Here is a 21899-nt window from a genome sequence, read left to right on the forward strand (position 1 = left end):
AAACCTCACCTAGTTTTGATTATCAGCAGTCAGCCAAGTTACAGCCCATCTGTCTGCTCAGAGATTAATTTAAAGGTGCAGTAAGCGATTTCTGAGAATCGCTGTTGAACATTTAAATGAACACCTAAAACAATTTTGTGAATGTTTGCTACATGTCTGTTCTGTGTGTGTGCTCAAAAAAATATTGTTTATGTACACTGTCTTAGCTGTGTAAATAGGTGAAAAATGAAGTGGATCGGGCTGATTCACGGAGCACCAAAACACTTTTGTAGCCAATCAGCAATAGGGGGCGATTACGCTCATGATGGGGAGGAGAGAGAGTAAGCAAGCGGGACATTTGTAGAAAGACTGTAGAAACAGAGATGGCTGAGATATTACCTCAGAGGAATATAAATTCACGATTAAGCTAGAACTAGGACCCGCATTCATTTTGGATAAGCTTTCCAGCACTGGAAAGACAGAGAGTGGGAAGGCCTGAAAACTGTGGTTGCTTTGTTTCTGTTTGATACATGAGAAACGTTGTGTTTTTTTCCCACAGAACCAAAATATGCTGTTGTTTGCTGAATCACAGCTGATTCATCCATACTAGGGGTGTAAATATTAATCGATTCGTATCGATGCATCGATTATACAGCCGACGATTCGATGCATCGATGCGTCCGCAAGAGTATCGATTAATTTGTTTGTTTTGCCGCCTGTCTGTTCGCCTGTCTATTTTCAGCATCCGCTCCGGCATATGCGTACAACCTACTCTTAAGCTGCGGGTGGCGCTAACCTCATTATTGTCTTCTACTTCACACTGCTTCACACGCGTTACTTATGTTTCACAGTCTTATCTATGTTCACACACATTGTTGAGTCTTTCAAGAGCGATGGAACCGTCAGAGCGAGCTGGCAATGAAAGTGAAATGTTACACACTCCAGTCGGCATCAAGTCATGGGTGTGGAAGTATTTTGGCTTCAGGAAAACAGATGGAGCAGTGGTAACAGATGTTGCCGTTTGTCTGATTGCACTTTATTGTAACGCCCGTTTTACACATACTCCGTTTGCAGTGCGTATGCGGTGCGTATTTTTTCCGTACCATGTTAACAGGTTAGAGCTTTCACACTGCACGCGGTTGCGGCGGTCCGTCAATCCGTTCCAGTTGCGGTGCGTACAGCAGTGCAGAGATCTTTTCCTCACCGAGTCTATTTTTGCTGTGCTGCAAACGCTGAATTAAAGTGACAGCGCATGTTTCGTGGTCAAAATGAACACAGATTGACCTGAAAATGTAGTAATTTCACCATAAATGCGTTTATTTAAATAAAATGTAGTAATCTCACCATAAATGTATTTAATTTAATTCTACTATTTTTCACAGTCATCTTTTTTACTTTAAGACCAGGGTAAATCAAGGAAAACTGTTATATTTGCTGTTCTATTTGCAGTGCATTGATCACAACTGCTATAGTGTAACATACACATTGTTTCTGTATTCTCAATAAAAGGCAAATTATTTATTATTTTTGTTGATTTATTTGAAACTTAATAGATATCATGTAAAAATATCTAGTATTGAATCGTATCGAATCGAATCGTATCGCGGGGAATTCTGAAGTATCGAAAATAATCGAATCGTTGGCTTAAGAAATCGGTATCATATCGAATCGTCTTGAAGGCTCCGATTTACACCCCTAATCCATACCAGCTGATAGTGGTTGCCTGTGTTGCATAGCGTGTTTGTTATTTTAGGGGTGGAGCAATGAAGGGAGGGGTGTGCTTGTTTGGGTGTCGAGTTCAAATATCAACAGTGTTTCTCGGAAATCGCTTACTGCACCTTTAACCATTTTTGAAATGCAGCCAATAAGCATCTGATCTCTTACTATCACAGGATGCTCACTCATTATTTCTTTTGTTTCTGTCTTCCTCTTTCTCTCTATCTCTCTATGTGTGTGTGTCTCAGATTCAGGGTGGTATCGGAAGGATGATCCTGAAGGAGGAGATGAAAGCCCGTTCCGGTTCCTATGACAACGACCCCTGGGGCAGCGCACGGAACTCCCGCAGTGGGAGCAGGGAGATGTTGCACAGCATGGGCCACAACAACACAGTTAACGGCTGTAAGTGCTCCGCTAGAGCTGATGTACAAACCACAGATTATAGAGATGTGTGTTCGGAGGAGGTTGCGGTAGTGTCATCAGAAACAGAGCGTAGCTTGAGTGTGGCATATTGGTCATTACCGTTTGTGTATGTTTAAGATAACCTTTTCCCTTCCCACATTCTGCTCTGGGGGAAATGCATGATAGCAACAGGTGCAGTGTGCTTTTGACTGTATGCAGTATGGGAGTTGCTCTGCTTGCCTTCAGTATGGCTGTCATTATTTAGCATAGTGGTCAATGAAGTCGTGGCACTGAGCCATCTAATTAAAGCAGTGGAGCTCTGGAACGCTTTACTGTGAAGGCAGGCTTGAGTCGACAGTGACAGCCAGCGTATGCTGATACAGGACTGTGATACTGGGAGGGGGAATTTTGAGGGTTTTCAGGAATAGTTGCAGACACAGCAAAAAAAAAAAAAACTATTACAACACTACAGCCGATGCAGTGTCATGCACCTGTTCTTGTTCTTTCTTAGTCTCACTGTGACCTTTCTATACCTGACACGCTGTTTCAGGGCTGTCAATGTTATGCGATTCATTTAAAATCCATAACGCGTTAATATAATTTAGTGCAAATAAATGACTGAAGCGTGTGAAATTGCGTCATTAACATAATTTACATCGCACGGTTAGATGATCTAGAAGTCGCTGATTATATCAGAGATTGCAGAGAGAAAAGAGACTTTTCAGTGAATTATTCTTTCCAGTGTGTTTTGATTTAAAAACACCAGCTCTGTCATATTTTGTGATTGTTTCTGAAGAGTGTGAGCCCTTACGCATCACGCTGTATGAAAAACAGACTGAACGACACTTCAAAACATTACTCCGCTGTATAACCAGATGATACGCAAACTACGTTTCTAGGCTGGATAAAGCAAAACAGCGTTTAGCTAGTAGTTTCTAGCTAGTACAGCTTTAGTCCGGTATATTGATGTGCAAACAAAACATACGTGCGCTCTTGATGCACTGATCGCACATTCATTGTATTTAGGCACAGACACATTTCAGTACATTCATATTTAGGATAATGTTTTGTAAATCTGAATGGATCCAAGTACTGTAGTAGGTATATGCAGTCAACTTGACTTGACTTTTTCTTTTTCATGGGTGCTTTGGTGTGCATAAATTTATGAATTATATGGACTCCTGTCCTTATATCATTTAGTTATTTTTGGGTGCCCTTTTGTAGTCTCCAGGTGTCCTTTTTTTTGAAAGACACCTAAATTTACCTTGAAAAAAGCTTGCAGAAAATGCAGTTTTGAGAGAATCACCTTACAATCTGATGATTTACAGTACTTGATAAAATTAGTGAAGTTCACGACGTAGTTTGGGGAGGAGTGAACCCATCTAATCTTTCAATTAACTACCGGAGCATATACGCAGATCTCTCACCTTGCTCTGGCATCAGCTGTTTTGGCATCCCTCCACCTCCCCAACTCCACCAACATAATTCAGGCATCTTGCTACCATACTCATCATCCAAGCATTAGCAGTCCCTCTGGGGGGAGGAATCTAAGCTCCAGCTGAAGCTGCTTCCTCGAGCCCCTCCACTGTGGACAGCAAGCCAAATACGCTTAACCTTATTAGCTTAAAGATTAAAGGCAAAGGAACTCGTGAAAATAAGATAATGTGTTGAATAGGATAAATGGTGTATGCTTAATTTCAGGATAAGAGTGCTTTAAAAAATGTACTCAATTGACAGCCCTAATATATATAATAATTGCAAATGAGATATACACAAAGTTGCTGAAACTAGGGATGCAATATATATTGTTATCATTGGTTATTGCCCAATATTATAGATTTTACATTTATTGGTAATAGTCAATATTGAATTTAAATCAGCATATATTGGATATATATTTGCACATGCAAATAACTGATACTCTCCTCCTTCTTATTGCATTGCGGTCAAAACTGTTTATATTTAATTCTGTCTTTTTAGCAAGGTTTTGTACAGCACAGTCAACTACTGTTGTTTTTATTGTGCTTTATTAATACATTTTCATTTGATTTGATTTGGCATGCTGATTTTGCTTATTTTTACATTTATATAATCTTTGCCATTTATCTAATACTGCTTAAAGTTAATCATAATGAACAACAATAATTTAATAGCATTGTTAAATGTAATCTGTTGCAAATGTCAAAATGAATATTCATTCTTAAATTAAGTTCCTAAATTCACTTGTGGCATTTAACTTTTTTTGCATTTTATTGTTATTGAAAGAGACATTCAAATATTAATGTCAGTGCGTCTCTAGCTAAAATTAAATTAACATTATTTACAAACATGATTGATACATGATGTAAATAATACATACATTTTCATTGCATCATAGTGAAATATTCTCCATGTTTATTTGATAAATGGGGTTGGTAACTCTATCCGTCTTTGCTTAATAATTGTTCTTTGCATTGCAACCAACCTTTCACTCCTGCTCTTTTCCACCTTTCCTATTCCTCTTTCTCCATCCCTCCTGATGTGCATGTGAGCAGGCAGCTCTCCTTAATTCTATTTCTGTGTATCTCATGGGGAAGTGCACAAAGCATCTGGAATTTTCCCTTCATCCCCTCCCTCTCTTTAGTTCCCTGTTTTCCTCCTCTTTCCATACATGGATCTGGCTCTGCTATTCCTGCTTTGCCCTCCCCCATATCCATCGCTACTCTTCACAATGCCTGGTGCAGCCCGTGCTGGTGTTCCATGTCTTTTATTCATGAATAGAAATGGGTGGCATTTACTGTACAGAACATGACATAAATCAAGGGAAAGTTAGGGAGTGACATTGTAGATCCAATTTACACATCTGAGATAATAGACTGGATTTCAGATAGTGACGTCATGGAAGGTTAAGACAAACAGATAATGCAGCTAATGCTGCTGAATCTGATGATAAAACACTCCCTCACAAGACAGATTATGTGTAAGACTTTGCGCAGTTTGCGGAGATAAATAAAACACGGACAGAAAGTTGAAACCCAAACTTTAGTAATGTACATATCTTCACCAGTAATTTGAAGACACTGTATTTTTCTTTCAGTTGCTGTATATTTCAGCCTCTTGCTTTTTGATTTTTTTGATTTATGTCCGGTTTCGTAGCGAGAGAAGAGTACACATTTTTCATCATCATTTCCTGCTGTCTCCTTTTCTCTCTTTTTACCTTTTCTTTTCACTGCCATGGCTTTTTTCCTTTCACTTCAGGCTCATTGAACTCTTTGATGTGCAGTGTTTCTGTGTGGCTGGTGAGCAGCTTGCTCTCCGCTCTATTTGTTGACAGTTTTGATACTTTTCCAATGGTTCTTTCAGTGTTCCCAAATCTCAAGGGACTCGGAGACAGAAGTCTGACCTTATGGCAGACATAAGGAGCTCAGTTTCAGTCTAAACACAACACAGAATATACCAATAACTGCATATTTAGCTCATTCAGCACTATAATGTACATGTCAGATAGTTTCTTACAGTGTACTGCTATTGTATTGTATTGCTGTTTGGCTTTATTCGACCCATATTAGTAATTTGCACTTAATATTAACAGAGAATTGATTATCAAAATACTAAAGAGATTCTAATGTTTTTTTCCCCTCTTTTCTTCAGCTCCTCGAACAAACTTTGCAGTGGAGAATGGTGAGTAACTCTTGAGGTCTTTCAGTATCTTTAAAAATTAAAGCATGTCCTGCTTTTGGATTTAACAAAGTCAGGGATTAGTATTGGATGAGAAAATTAAAAGTTGTGGTGTTTAGTTTTATTATATAGGCTACACAATATTATGGAACCTAAATGTCCTAGAGTCAAAACGTTGGGTGCTCAAATCTTATTGGCAAGATTTATTATTCTCATAATTTTCTGGCAAGGCTTTTAACCCCTCTGTAGTTCATTTGCTTTTTATAAACGTGTCTGCATAAAATAACCGATAAATATTTGCAACACAGATTTTAGCCTGGTTACTAGCGCCCTCTACTGTGCACTATTGGACAAGGCAGTCAAAATTGAACAGGCTTAATCTCATATGCTGAAGTTGTTTTACACATTCACGTTTATTTATTTATTTTTATTTATCATTATCTGAAGACTACATAGCCAAGTCAGCCTCTTTGCCAGGATATGGCAGGAATGGATTGCAAAGGGTAAGTTACCATTTTTGTAGCTATAACAAATGCCTTTACTTGAATCTTTTGTTCGTTGCTTGTTTATTTTTTAACATTATATTTATAATAATGTTCAGTAACTGACTGGACAGAGCAGCAAAAAGCAATGGGTTGGAGATGTCAACTAAATCCTTAGCCACTATTTGTTTGTTTGTTTTCCAGCCACAAAGTGCAGACTACTATCAGTATGACAGTGGCAGTGAAGTCGACTGGGGAATCAGAGGTAAGTAAAGGAGCTTTTTTTTAATGATGATTCTTTTACAGAAATTAGTTCTGACTTTAAAAGTTTTTTTTTTTTCCTTTCCCAACAGAATACAAGGTAAGAATAATGGTTTAACATTACCAGAGGATTAAAGAGGGCCCGGAGAGACACTAAAAGGCACCTCTGAAACATTAGCCCACTGTCAACTCCAGAGGAAAGCCGGTCTAATGAACCCTCGTGGGTCAAAGCAATGTCCTGCTGGTCAAAGTATGTGGAAACTGGAGGATGGAGAAATTAGTGCTTCCAGGTCATAAGGCCACTGTATAATTCCCCAGCTGGCTCTGAGTGACTCGGAGACTGCAGGGGCCATGGAGAGGGCAGGGGTTTGTCTGACCCCGTTGCTCTTGGTTGGTCAGGAACTATATTGTTCTGCTTGGTGCCGCTTCCTGTCTCAGTTTCAGCTACTGTGCCAGAGGCTCTGTGATTTCCTTTCACTGTTGTAAGCGAGAGGAAAAGGAGGTCCACCAATGCAGTCAGCTCCGAGAACAATGCTTAGTTAGCTTTCCATTATCAAATCTATAGATTATCTTAGAAAATTAGGATGTTTATTTGTATATAAATGCATATGAGTTTAAATGTTTATGCTGTATTTTAAAGTGTATTATAAAAATGATTCGCTAACTTTCGCTACAGGTCTACCCATACGAAGCACTTATTGTGACCACTAGGGGGCGTAACAGGGTGCCAAAGGATGTGGACCGGGCCAGATTGGAGGTAAAAAAAAAAATTGTAATAACAATATATAATAATTCGAATATATTAATATTATATTAAATTATAAATATACATATACATATTTTATGAATACACTAATGTTCAAAAGTTTGGGCTCAGTAAGAAATTAAGGATGCATTCAATTAATCAAAAGTTACAATAAAGGCTTTTATTATGCTACAAAAGGTTTCTATTTTAAATAAATTGTTCATTAAAGAAACAAAGAAGTGTGTGTGTGTAAAAGTTTAACAATATTTAATGATTGCTTACAAAAATGTAATACATGGACGACTAGTGATAAGTTTCCTTTTCATTTTAGCGGCATCTTTCCCCTGAGGAGTTCTATCAAGTGTTTGGGATGACGATGGTAGAGTTTGACCGCCTGGCACTGTGGAAGAGGAATGAGATGAAGAAACAAGCCCGGCTGTTCTAGCGTTCTTGCCCCACAAACACACACACACACACACACACACACAGAGAGAGACCTGAATACCTGTTCCAGTCTAACTAAACAAACACATCCTGTGTCTCAGACATACAGTCATGCCTGGACTGTACCTACAAATTGTGCAACTGTCCATTGTGACAGAGGCATATAAATGATCAGACAGACTAGAATACCTGACAAAGAAAGAAAAAATAATAATAAACAGAATGGTGTTAACATTTTGGATTTTACTTGAGTGTAAAGTGGTATTTTGTTTCTGAATGACAAAAATAAGGAATCAGGAATTATTAGGAATTAGAATTTTGCCTTATGTTCTCTATTAATTTATGCACCAGCAAAGTGAGTGAACAGAATGTAAATATGATCAATACAACTATAATGAAAGAGGATGATTCGTCTGACATCATCCGTTAAGTACATCATTAAGTAATATTTAATTTTAAAGGTTATAAAATAATATTTTTCAGTTCTTTTATTTCACTGTTATACTACATAAGCTTAGGTGGGCTGAAATAAGCGATGAGTTGCTTGACAATGAATACCAAAGTCTGACTGTTATTTGTGAAGTTAGCAGATGAAATTGAGCACTACGGTGCTGTACTTTGTTCAGGTCATTTCCGAGGGGTAACGAATACTGAATGTACACCTCTCTCACAAGAAGACTTTAGGATTATTTGACTAATTATGATGAAACATACATTGTATATTGTGATGGTAGATTTAAATATGGCTTGTGTTTGATACAGATGATAAAGACAAAACATAGTAGGAAAGAATTTTGGTGCAATGTTTTTCTCTTCTTTTTTTCAGATGTTTTGCTCTTAAAAAAAAAGAGAGATCTGTTGTTTAGGTTAGGGCAGTTTACTTTCATTACTCCTGTTAGGATGGATCAGGAAATGCTGTGATACCTTAAGTGGGTTTATTATATTTTTTAATCATACCAGGGCAAATACGTCACCTGATTTGGTAATAAAATGAATGCAGGGGGAGTAAACATGGATTGTATGGCCAATGACAGGGATAACATGTTCACACTCATTTATTGTTTGATGGAAATACACATTACCACACCATTGAAGCAAGTGACAAATAACAAACTGTAACCTTGATTAGGACCTAACAGTAACCATGGGGTCTTTAATGCCAAGGGATACTGACAGTAGTTTTGTACCTCACTGACAAGCAGGTGAAACCATCATGTTTTCTGCCTTTGTGTGTAGTGTTTACAGCCTGTTTGCCCAATAGATTGTTATGAAGTGTTCTATTAATTTCAAAGGAAGAGAGCTAGAGTATTACCATATTTTTGATTCTCTTTTTTAATCATTACTGCTACCTTGCTAACTTTATTTATCTGTCAGTTTCAACAGACTATGTACATCTTATAATGCAATAAAAGTTTGTTTTCTTGTGTAAAACTGCTGTATTTTGTGATGGGTGGCACTGGAATCAGTTGTAAAGTGGGCAGTCTGTCATCAAACCCGGTCTGAGGCAGCACTAAGACCCAGCAGGATAATGGAGGGAAGTCGGTCTCTGTAACTTCATTGAGAATCTTTCAATGCAGTTAGTGCGTGTGTCACTTAAGTAGCCTTCATAACATCGATGGATGCACGGACAGAAATGTGCGTTTCCAACACGTCAGGGGGTTCTGTTTGATTCTTCTGATATGGAAATAAACAGCAAACGTGAGTAAAATTACTGTTAAAAAATAAATAGTTTGTTTAACGTTATACCTAAACGCTACCGTTAGATAGTTTAAACTATTTGTTTTAGGTTTACTTCTACTTTGTCATCTCATGACTGCCCCTGTCGTTGCACACATACCATTACTCAATGTTTTGAGAGCGCAAATATAACATTTAACATTGTTTAACATTTGTTTTTGAAGGTGCGCTGCATAAACCGCATCCCTGTTTCCATGTTAGCGATGTTTGACTCGTGAACGAATCGTTCTTTTGAGTCGGATCTTTTTTTATGAATCAATTGAACCCGTTCACTAAAGGCGAATTGAACTGGGCGATTTGTATTAATCGAACTGAATCGCTTTGAGCAGTTGTCGAGTCAGTAGTTCACTCACTTACTGATTAGGCTACCCTTCAGTCATTCGTAGAATTCATTATAGTCGGGGATCTAAAAATAAAAGTATTTTTAGTGAACCGAGAATTTTACTTATAGTGCGACAAATAAGTGAGGCGATTTTAATAGCCGAAAACGAGTCGCAAGAAAAAATGACTAGGATCCTACTTGATTGTATGGTATTTTTAGAGTTGGGTTGAATATAGGCTATGTTTTTAATAAGCAGCAAATATTACTACATGTTGTGATATGGAATATGTAATGACACGTAATGATATATTTAGCCTACTTCTTGGTATAAAGGAATGGGTGAATCTGTTTTTGAAAACGAATTGTACAAAATAAACGATTCGTTAAGTTTCTTTTACTATTCCCATCAGCTCCCCTTCAGTGCCTTATCTTTTACTTTAGATCTGCTGTTAGCCTACTACATCAGGGGTTTTCAAACTGGATGAGGGGGCTGCAAGGGAGTGCTGGGGGTCCGTGAAAAAGTCTAAAGAAAAACAGTGTAAACATTGATTAAAATAAATTAAATTAAATAAATAGGATAATACATCTACAGTACAGCACAGTAATAGGCTGTAGTGAGTAGAAAAAAAAAATCTGAAAAAATCGCATCAAGATAATAATATTTGGGGGTCCATGGCATCTAAGATTGAAAACCCCTGACCTACATCATCAAACTCTGGCTTTGAGCAGCTGCTGTATCTCTCGTGTAATGTTTCTCATCATTTATGTTCCACAATAATCTACTGTTTTCAACTTAATATTGATCTATATCATACAAACCCTCAACTTCAAAAGTTCAGGAGAAACTATACATCTGGAACATAAGCCTTCAGTGGGTGGCATAGTGATTCAGAGGCTTGTAGCAAGGTTTAGTTTTCAATTTCTCTTGGACCAGGGCTCTCAGATCTTTACTCTTGTGCTTCTTTGTTTATAATAAGTGAAGTCTCTTTAAAAGGAGCTGTGTTCTAACAGGACCCCTATGGTGAGGCGGTAGTACTTCTCTTGATCTCCTGAAAGTCCTACTGTGTTAAAAGTTGCTGTTTTTGCATGGTGCAAGAATAAGAGCAGTGCTTTTTGCTTGTGGTGTTGGCTCTTGTGTGTATATATATTTCCCCTTCACTGACACAATGAGATGAATCCTGCTGGCTCTCTCAGAACAAACCGGCTGTGTCTGGTCAGGCAGTGGTCCGGAGACACAGATTGCTGTAAAAAAAATGTTGTACAGTTCCACCCCCCCCCCCCCCCCAATGCTGCTCCCAATAAAGTTAAACCCCAATCATCCACCTAAGATTGAGTTTACACAACATATCAAAGATAAAAGGAAAGATTAGTTGGTCTCATGTTCAAATCACAGCCTTGTCTAAACCCAAAGTTAATGAATCCAAAAAAGGTAAAACGCAATTGCGAAAGATATCATTAGTTATTTTTTGAGAAGTAGAAGAATTAACATTACTGAATGTGACGCTAAGAGCAAACGCATTTATCTGAGCATGCCACTGTCTTTGATTTACATTCTCAATATGCACAGTCACCTCCCCATGAAGGGAAAAACTCTCTTAACTCATGACACAATTCCTTAGCCATCTGGGATTGTGTATAGGATCATAAAACGCACAACTTTACGCACTTGAAAACAGGGACAACTACCAGGTAAACACATGCTAGTAATTACAGAGCAGAGCACCTCAGTTTGCATTTACACAACGTATGGCAACTCTCTTCTCTTCCACTTTCTCTTGAGACATTGAGTCCATCTCCTAAACCAGCAGTATTGCTTTTTTCCACCCTGTTAGGTTAGGTATCCACAGGTGTATTTCTGAACCACTTGCCTCATCTGTTTGCAGAAGGCGAAGGCCGTACCATCGGTTACTGTTACTGTTTACAAGATACACCGAAGTTCTTCCTTATTCCCTGCCATATTCCTGATCTATCAGAATGTGAGTGTTTACACAAACCCAAGGGATGGAGGAAAGGAAAAAAGTGCATCCAGCAGACATCCCCTTCAGAGCAAGAATGTTTCTGTCACTATTTTTAACCCATGTTGTTGCTGAATGTCTCCTCGGTGTGCAGGAATGTGAAGATTTTCATGTTGTTGTTGTTTCAGTCAGTTATAAGGTTCATTTGGACATATTAGTTTGGTTTTAAATGGATTGTTCACCCAGTAAAATTATAATTCTGTCCTCATTTATTCACTCTCATGTCGATTCAAATCTGTATTGACTTGCTTTCTTCTGTGGAACATAAAAGAAGATTTTATTTTATTTTTTCTATACAATGGGGGTCCAATATTGTTTTCGTCCCTACTGACTTTCAATGAACAAAAACAGTTGTATAACAGAAAGTTATACAGGTCTGGAATGACTTGAGGGTGAACTATTCCTTTTAGGCCACTTTCATTGTCAAGTTTTGAGTTTGAAAAGATGTTTCTGTGACTTTGGTCAGTTTAGTTCAATTATTAGATTGGGGGCATTTTTAACTGGTTAAGTCATTCGCTCTAATGTGAATTATTAGACTTTGGATGGTTCTGAGAGTAGACTGTGCGTAAACAGAGAATACGATGTTCTAAGCCAGAGAATCAGGTAGGCGTGAAGGGGACTCTACCTCTCCCCATTGACTCGTTGAGTATGTGGGATTGTCTCTTCATGTAAGACGCTGCACTGAATCATGATTATTGTTTCCTTCAGACTGTGAGCATGTGGAAGAGCTTAGGAGTGTCAAGAACAAAGATCATTTGTCTTGTAAATTTTATAATGAAACATGAATTTGCACTACCGAGTTCTTGAGATCAGCAAAATGAATAGCAACAGTGTTTTCTTGTTCGTGCAGAATCTGCAAGCCTGGTCTGGCCTTGATTGTTGTATGTCACGGTTGCAAGTCGGTACAAAGCAACCTGTTCCCTCCAGCTTACGGGAATTCCACTTTTGTATAAATACATGGATATGGGTAAGCAGGATTTAGTGCAATAATGTGATCGCCTGTCAGCCGTCGACTTCAACCTGAGCCCTGACTAGGGGAAATGCACAGCATGCATGCTTTTGTGATTACAGAGTTGACTTGGCTTAGAAACATCTTTGTTTGCTTTGACCGTGTTACGTCTCGGACCACCCATTCAATCTCTATGCGCATCATCTGCCTTCTTGCCAATGACATCTCAACCCTGGAATGGACTGAAATGGAGTAGACAATGCACACCAACCAGACTCTCATGCATCATAAAGGAAGCGTTTAACAAGTTCTGCGTCCGTATTTAAGGTCTTTAACAAGTCCCCAGGTAATCATAGTGCAGGTTGCGCTCACTGATTTCCATTGCGAACTTGTAAAGTTCTGAGGTTGCCACAGTGACACCTTTTGACAGCGCTAGGAAACTTTCTGCACACCACATGCAATGGTCTCATCTGGCAATGTACGTGTACTCAATATACTGTGAAAGTTGGACATGCACTTTAAGTTATCTGCCCAGACTGTATTTGTTAACCATGCACATCTTCATACAGGTGCAGATGGTGTTGGCGTGACAAGCTTGATTTATCTACATGGTTCAGAGAAAATGACTGTTAATCAAGCAGAGTAAGACAGTAGCAACCTACAAAACCTGATTTGTAGCTTGTGGATCTGAAGCTAAATCTTGCTGACTGTGTTACAGTAAATGTATCGCTTTTTTACGGATTTGCTGTTCCAAAACTAAGTGAGCTAATGCCTAATGCCTACATTGCGATTACCTTTTCATAAGTGACTTATGACCGGTCTACATGGGCAACAACCTAAAGCGCATGGAGAGTTGCCACGTAATTGAATTTAATAGAGTTGTTGTGCTGATTAATATTTTTGTGGAAACTGATAAATGAAAAAAATAAAAAATAAATTACAATGTAAATGCCTTTACTTGATCAATGTAATATGTCATTGTTGCATAAAATAATAATTTCTTAAAACAAAAATAAATCTTACGGACCCCAAACTTTTGAACAGTACTGTAAATTACAGATTTTATTTAATTAGTTTCTCTCTAGTTTCTTATTCTTACATTTTAGATTACCATCATATACCTTTTGAACAGGAGTTACAACAGGAATGTGCATTGAATATAAATATATACACAGCGGGGGAAATAAGTATTGAACACGTCATCATTTTTCTCAGTAAATATATTTCCAAAGGTGTTATTGACATGAAATTTTCACCAGATGTTGGTAACAACCCAAGTAAGCCATACATACAAAGAAACAAACAAAAATAAGTTCAGAAATTAAGTTATGTGTAATAATGTGAAATGACACAGGGAAAAAGTATTGAACACATGAAGAAAGGGAGGCGCAAAAAGGCATGGAAAGCAAAGACAACTGCTGAAAACTTACAGTAATTAAAAAGCAATCCAGCCCCCTGTCAGTGGAAATTAATAACAGCTGGTTCAGTCCCAAATGATGGCCTACAAAAAGGTCTCATTGCCAAGGTGTCACACAAGACACATCTCATGATGGGTAAAAGCAAAGAGCTGTCTCAAGACCTTCGCAACCTAATTGCTGCAAAACATAATGATGGCATTGGTTATAGGCGCCATTCTAAGCTTCTGAATGGTCCAGTGAGCACTTTTGGGGCCATAATACGGAAGTGGAAAGACAATAATTTCACCATAAATTTGCCTCGACCAGTGCTCCTCGCAAGATTTCTGATAGAGGAGTGAAAAGAATAATCAGAAGAGTTGTCCAAGAGCCAACACCAAGCTGTATGGTGTTTTTAGGGTAATCTGCACTGCCATTTCTCCTCCAAATATGGTGTGTATTATAGCATCCAAACAGTTCAATTTTGCTCTCATGTGACCACACTATATTCTCCCAGTATTTCACAGGCTTTTCCGAATGTTGTGCAGCAAACTTTAAATGAGCTTCAACATGCTTTTTTTTTCAGTAATGGAGTCTTGCGTGGTGAGCGTGCATACAGGCCATGGCGGTGGAGTGCATTACTTACTGTTTTCCTTGAGACAACAGTACCTGCTATCTGCAGGTCTTTTTGAAGCTCTCCACAAGTGATCCTTGGCTCTTGGACAACTCTTCTGATTATTCTTTTCACTCCTCTATCAGAAATGGTCGAGGCAAATTTATGGTGAAATTATTCGTCCCGTATTATGGCCCCAAAAGTGCTCACTGGACCATTCAGAAGCTTAGTATGGCGCCTATAACCAATGCCATCATTATGTTTTGCAACAATTAGGTTGCGAAGGTCTTGAGACAGCTCTTTGCTTTTACCCATCATGAGATGTGTCTTGTGTGACACCTTGGCAATGAGACCTTTTTGTAGGCCATCATTTGGGACTGAACCAGCTGTTATTAATTTCCACTGACAGGGGGCTGGATTGCTTTTTAATTACTGTAAGTTTTCAGCAGTTGTCTTTGCTTTCCATGGCTTTTTGCGCCTCCCTTTCTTCATGTGTTCAATACTTTTTCCCTGTGTCATTTCACATTATTACACATAACTTAATTTCTGAACTTATTTTTATTTGTTTCTTTGTATGTATGGCTTACTTGGGTTGTTACCAACATCTGTTGAAAATTTAATGTCAATAGCACCTTTGGAAATATATTTACTGAGAAAAATGATGACGTGTTCAATACTTATTTCCCCCGCTGTATATATATTAAAATGCTGCCTCTGCAGCCTACTAGGTTTTGTAGCAGAGCAATGGTATCAGTGCCCCACCCAAGCTTCTCAGCTCTGTGTCTCCCTGTTGACAGATAGGGAGAGGTGAGAGGTCAGAGTTTTGCCCTAACTCTTGGAAGTCCCCCCCCCCCCCCACACACACACACACACTCACACTCAATTAATATCTCCTCCATGAAGATTCCTAGACAAAGAAACCAGTCTTTCAGTGGCCACAATAGCGCCGAAGCCTGCACAGTCTTAATAGTGTCAGCGAAACACTACATCTTTTTACTGTGAAAAAAAAAAAATGAGGGCTGAAATAAGGCATAGCTGCAGAGTGAAATCATGGGGGCTTTTGGGCGATAAGCAATATGAATTAGGCTGGCAGGACTGAAGGCATTCTTTGTACTGGAGATGGGCTGACTCACCCTCTTCGTGCCATATGGTGAGGGTTTGGTGTCCGAGTGCTGACCTTCACGACCTGGCTGTATTAAAGTCAGCGGCTCTCATTTCCACATCCTAAACCACTCCTGACTCCTTCAGCTCACCCCGTGGCTCTAGGGACAGTGTGCTTTACTGTACTGGTGAGAGTTCCACCACCTGTCTAACTCATTTACTTGCTGCTTCCACTCACTGTTTGTGCCAGGTCTCCATGGCTCAGATGACCTCAGATGGGCCGTTGGGGGATTTCCCTCTGCTCCTTTTCTCTAGCTGATATTAAACAGAGGCACAGACCATAATAAAAAGAGATTAGACACTCTGACCACAATTGTGACCAGATTTCAAACCTCAGGAGTTGCTGCTACTTTGTTGGCGAAAGTGTAAGAGTGCCTATAGGTCTTCGTGTGGAAACAGATGCTGAGACTTCAGGATTATTATTTTGGCTCCTCTTTTCCATCATGACCCTACAGACACCTCATCTGCTCCTGTTTCAGGCCCCGCTTCCTCTCAAACCAGATAGTAGATAGTGTAGTGGTGACTCTGAGTGATTTGATATCAGTCTCTACTGCATTCACTCCTGCAGTGCAGAATCAGAGAGCACCATTTTAAAGGGGCTAATTGTGCCAGTTTTGTTGAACTTTTTCCCCCCTGAAGTCCAGTAGTCATGTTAGTCAAGGATTTTTGCATCAACAGGTCATAATTCAGCTTTACATCTCCTTTTCTACCCTAGTATACTGTCGTTATACTAAGGTAAAATTCTAAAAATTCTCTTTTCAAGTCAAATATAATTTTAATTACCTTAATTTTAATTACTTTTTTCCACCTCATTTATAGATTTTTTTTTTACATCCTCATACTTTTATATAACATTTTACCGCAGAATTACATGTACTGTCTTGTTAAATATAATATTTTATTACCATAAATTATAGGGTAATCTATGGTAATTGATTTTACACTCTCATTTGGCTCATGCTGAATTTTATTTTATAGTCTATTATTTTATAGTTTCAATCAGGGTTTCTCAAACTCGGTCCTGGAGGGCCACTGTCCTGCACAGTTTAGCTCCAACCCTGATCAAACACACCTAGCTGTGAGTTTCTAGTGATCCTGAAGACATTGATTAGCTTGCTCAGGTGTGTTTGATCAGGGTTGGAGCTAAACTGTGCAGGACAGTGGCCCTCCAGGACCGAGTTTGAGAAACCCTGATTGAAACTATAAAATAATAGACTATTAAATAAAATTCAGCATGAGCCAAATGAGAGTCGCAGGACTCGCAGCACAGATCAGCAGCAGGAGTCTGATTTTATTTATCACGTGACGAGAGTGAGGTGAGCTGACTGACAAGACGATGGTGGAAGATTTGGTTTTAAAGCGAAATGTAAAAGCACCTATTAGGCAATATTTTGGATTTAAACCCAATGCTAATAGGGAACCTGCAAAGGGATGAACCCACCATCAAGAAATTGCCGCCTGCAAATTCGAGTAAATCAACTGTTTAAAAGAGAGGTGGAAAAGAGGGAACCAGTGTTGTCACACGTCGATTAACCAGTGTGAAAATTTCCTCACTGTCACATCCCTAATATTAAACACTTTTGCTACAATAAAACAAGGGTTGTAGGTAGGCCCTACACATCCTATTTTCCATGAAATATGGCGTTATGTGTACCTCTCATGCTTACACAGTACAAAACATACAAACAGAGGCCTGGCACTGAGGAACCCCAGGCAAACGGGTTTACAAAGAGGAGCGAAGGGGAGTGTTAACATAAAAGCTTCCTGTTCCCCACAGAGCCAAAATCTTGCTTTCAAAGCTAGTTAATGCTTAAACAGGTGAGTGGGAGTTTCAGGCTCCATAACTCTGCCGCTGTGTGTAGATAGAAGAAGCACTGTGACCTGAGGGAGGCCCCGGCCTAATGGCCAACTCCCCCCTGCTTCCTTCAAGCAGCAGCCAAACCCCATCACTGGAGCAGGGGTCATTAACCACAGCGGCCCCCCCTACAAAGCACTGCAACATTAAAGATGGGCTCTCGTGTTTTGCCTCTCTGTATTTATTTTACTTGGTGTCCTCAATGAGTGTTTTGAAGGCTCTGAATTGTGCAAGATTGTTTTTCTTGAAGCTATTTATCCATATACGTGCTTTAGTGTGAACCGGCCAGGGGGGTCTGGCGTTAATGTTTCTGTATATGATATACAATAATTGCATTTTGACAGCTGGTCTATAAACAAAACAGAAGAGTTCATTTTTGAGTTTTCTAGCTAGAAAACTACATTAAGGGAATGCTGAAAGCTTTGGAAACAAAAGATTGTGAGTAAGAGGATGCTGATTTGCCTTCAATTGGATGTCAGCTTGTGTGTGCGCTGCTTCATTTTATGATAACCTAAAGCATGTTCTCATCTATCATAAAGCAGCAGGAGTGACATGTAATTTCCCTTTTTCCACACAAATGTGCACAGGCTGTAATACAGTATATGAGTCAGATCTCAGAGCGAATTATAGGCTAAGCTGTTCCACATGTTCACCTGCTACTTCTGTGTGTGTGTGTGTCTGTGGTTTAAGGTGCAGTGATAAGTGGATAGGATTTGTTATTTATTTATTTATTGTGGATATAGTTTCAGATATGGACAGTTAAAGGGATAGTTCACCCAAAAATGAAAATTCTGTCATCATTTCCTCACTCTCATATCATTCCAACCTGTTTGACTTTTTTTTCTTTCTGTGGAAGATGATTTTTTTTTCATATGTCATCAACATTCTTTAAAATATTTTCTTTGTTTGTGTTCTGCAGAAGAACTGAAGTCATATAGGTTTGGATTGACATGAGGGCGAGTAAATGATGACAGAAATTTAATTTTCAGGTGAACTATGTTTGCCGTTTTTTATGTTAACTTGCTTCCTCCATAATATAAAGAGACAACTAGAAGTAAGTCATCGGTTGATTTCCCAGAGTGTAAACTATGTGAATCTGTTTGTTTGAGCAGTCTGACATGTAAAGTTCTTGCTCAACCGATGGACTGGGTTTAGGGCGGGACTTCCTATTTTGGGGACAATGGACTGTTCATGAAAGAAATAATGATGACTGATACATTCACTAATCATTTTTGAATTCAGATCTTTTCAATTAATCATTTGATCTGGTTTACAAAACCAGTCTGAGTGATTTGTTCATTAATTAAACCGATCAAGTTGAACTCATTGGCATAAAATGAAATTTCACCGTTTTTTCTTGTGTTATGGATGTTATGGTGAACGATTCATCCATGTATAACCCTTAATTTAAAAAAATCTGTTTTAATGAAAATGTCGTAACTCGATCTTCCAGTGAAGCAACAAACTTCTCTATAGTGAAGTATGCCAGACTTCTCCAATCATTTAGTCCACTTAAATCCCACCCCTCCAATCGACTGCAAGCTTTTATTCAGACCTGCCTCCATCCAGTCAACAACCAATGATTAGAACCAAGTCCCCGTCCTACTTTTTTTTTTTTTTTTTTTATGCTTGTCACAATATGGAAGAAAAGATCTGCTGCTGCTTTTGTTTCATCACGGCTTCAATGACCCTGTCACGGCGGTTTGCAGCCTACTAATTTTGCCTTTAATTTCAGTCTGTTTGTCACACAAAGCTAAGCTTCAGAAAAGTTGGAATATAGTGCGCAAGTTACTTTTGTATCCTGTTTGGAGCTTTGAAGCTTCAGTCCCCATCTATTTTAATTGCATGGAAATGAGCGACTTGCACATTCTGTAAATATCTTCTTTTGTGTTCCACAGAATAAAGAAAGTCATACAGGTTTGGAAAGACATTTGGGAGATGTGGAATTTAAGACAGAATGACAGATTCTAAGAAATGTTAGGGGGAAAATAACAAACCAACCTGGATAGAAGTTGGACAATGAATGTAAATAGTGATGAGCAAAATACTTTGGTCTTATTGGAAAAAACAACAACAATCCTTTTATCAGTAAGCCCCTGCCACACGCTTCTGAATCTTATGATTTGTTTTCTTTTGTCTGAATTTGAGAGAAACAGTTTAGTATGTGTTAACAGATGTATGTGTGTGTGTGTGACTGTAACATTTGACAAGACTTTTGTTGTTAACAGGCTCTGTCATTTGTGGCATGCACCCAAATATGTACTTCCAACCACGGCGTCCCATCAGACCAGAGGCGTCTCATGCAAACACCAATATTCCAAGGTGTCCAAACAAATGAGGTTTTGTGTTTGTTATCTCTCATTGTGGGAATTCTAGTGTGACATCATCAGTATATGTGTGCACGAACTTGCTCCCTTCCCCCGTGGAGTTTTGGACACTGATGATCCGAGAATGCCTGGAATTCTGAGGGAGATTTTCATTGCTGAATGTGGTTAGGAGAGGACCGCTGAGTTGTCACTCCATCCAGGCACCCTGATGTTAGCATCAATTCAGTTAGATCGAGATAAGATTGTTCATTCCTTCACCTTTATGAGTCACAGCGATTTTCATGATGTAGGGCCTACTTCACATTCCAGTGACAATCTGTCTACTGTTTTGAATTCTTATATTATGAACAAGAATTGATAGATTTGATGATTAAGATTTGAGACATCACAGTACATATCTCCACTGAGTACATTTTGGATCACGCAAGGTGGCACATCAGACCGGTGGGGGAAATAAAACATCCGGAAACAGCGCAAACATCTGTTACACCACAGGGTATCCATATTTGATAACAGCTGGGTGGTTTGTGTTGGAAGGCCCTCCCCTGCTATTGACTTTGGGAGCGTTTTGCCTTTGTGTCATCTTACAAGCTATATTCGAGAGGGAATGAGAGGCCTTCTCGTAATGCCCTCCAACGTATGTTATTTATTAAGGAAGAATTGTAGCTGTTGCAGTTTTAGCTGTTTTTTGTATTGCATGTACACTCTCAGAAAAAAAGGTACGAAAGCTGTCACTGGGGCTGTACCCTTTCAAAAGGTACACTTTTGTACCTAAAGGGTGCATATTGGTACCTTAATGGTACATATTTGTACCTTAAAGGGACAAATTAGTACCTAAAAGGAACAAATTAGTACCTAAAAGGAACAAAAGTGTACCTTTTGAAAGGGTACAGCCCCAGTGACAGCTTTCGTACCTTTTTTTCTGAGAGTGTACTGTATGTATTGGCAGATGTTACAACCAGATTTGTGTTTTCAGTGTGACAGTTAGGGCTCCATGTGTGTCTTTGAAAAGGTCAAAGGTCAGAGTGCTTCGTCACTGTATTATTGTCTCTTGTTTCTCAGCCAGACAACCGTCTGCAGAGTTCAGTCAGATCTTGTCACTGGGTGTTGCAATGATATGATCTACTCTGGCATTCATTCAGCTCTTTGAAATTGAAAAAGGACATGTTGACTTCCCTGAGAAACTATAGGTCTTTGTGATATAGGCTACATAACGAACCCACATAAGACTCTGCTAAAGACTTTGCATCAAATGGGAGGGTTGCCTATACCTACCTGTGGAAAAAAGTTGCCACACTGGTGATAAGGTGTCTTGGGTGGTGGCCAGCAGAGGTGCAAAGTCCAGGGGTCAGAAAGTAAAAGTCCTGCCATATGTTTATTCCACCCATAAGCTCAGCCAGCTGATTTCACTAATTAGTTCTATCTCCTGGCTGAAGAACTGTGCTAATTAGCAAATCCGGGTGATTTGGAACAAAATACTGAGGAGGACTTTTACTTTCTGAACCTGGACTTTACATCTCTGTTTGCCAGGGTTTTGCTATGTAGTTGCTAAGGTGTTTCACTCACAAAAAGTGAGTGACAAGTTCTGCATCAACATTTAAATGTTGTTTAATAATTGTAAAAAGTAAATTACATGTATGAGGCCGTTCTGAGGGTATTTTTTTGTATTTTTTGTTTTTAAAAAAAGTCTGTTTTCTATCTTAATATATTTTAAAATCCAATTTATTCATGTGATGGTAAAGCTGCATTTTCAGCATCATTTCTCCAGTCTTCAGTGTCACATGATCCTTCAGAAATCATTGCAATATGCTGACTTGCTGGTTGCAATCATATAGCCTAC

General features: G+C 38.9%; 2 protein-coding genes across 6 annotated transcripts in view; both read left to right on the forward strand.

The window, feature by feature from the left end:
• ablim3 (actin binding LIM protein family, member 3) overlaps positions 1-7931 on the forward strand; it is a 67347-nt gene extending 59416 nt beyond the window's left edge. For 3 of the 5 annotated variants that reach the window (XR_014629739.1, XR_014629740.1, XR_014629741.1), the window contains 6 exons: positions 1944-2097; positions 5728-5757; positions 6202-6257; positions 6441-6505; positions 7174-7254; positions 7574-7930. Coding sequence is in view for 1 of the 5 variants with exons in the window: in XM_084429624.1 (XP_084285750.1) it covers positions 1944-2097; positions 5728-5757; positions 6202-6257; positions 6441-6501; positions 6590-6615 (327 nt within the window). In the remaining 4 variants the exon portion in view is untranslated. Of the gene's footprint in view, positions 1-1943; positions 2098-5727; positions 5758-6201; positions 6258-6440; positions 6506-6589; positions 6742-7173; positions 7255-7573 lie in introns of those variants that run through there. The other 2 variants (XR_014629738.1, XM_084429624.1) reach the window with 2 other exon arrangements.
• Positions 7932-9259: 1328 nt separating this feature from the next.
• Positions 9260-21899, forward strand: part of afap1l1a (actin filament associated protein 1-like 1a) — a 32127-nt gene continuing 19487 nt past the window's right edge. Inside the window, exon 1 of the mRNA XM_084430421.1 lies at positions 9260-9384. Coding sequence (XP_084286547.1) covers positions 9306-9384 — 79 coding nt within the window. The 5' untranslated portion in view covers positions 9260-9305. The remainder of the gene's footprint in view (positions 9385-21899) is intronic.

The sequence above is a fragment of the Rutilus rutilus genome (genome assembly GCF_951802725.1).
Source record: "Rutilus rutilus genome assembly, chromosome: 14".
Taxonomy (NCBI): domain Eukaryota; kingdom Metazoa; phylum Chordata; class Actinopteri; order Cypriniformes; family Leuciscidae; genus Rutilus; species Rutilus rutilus.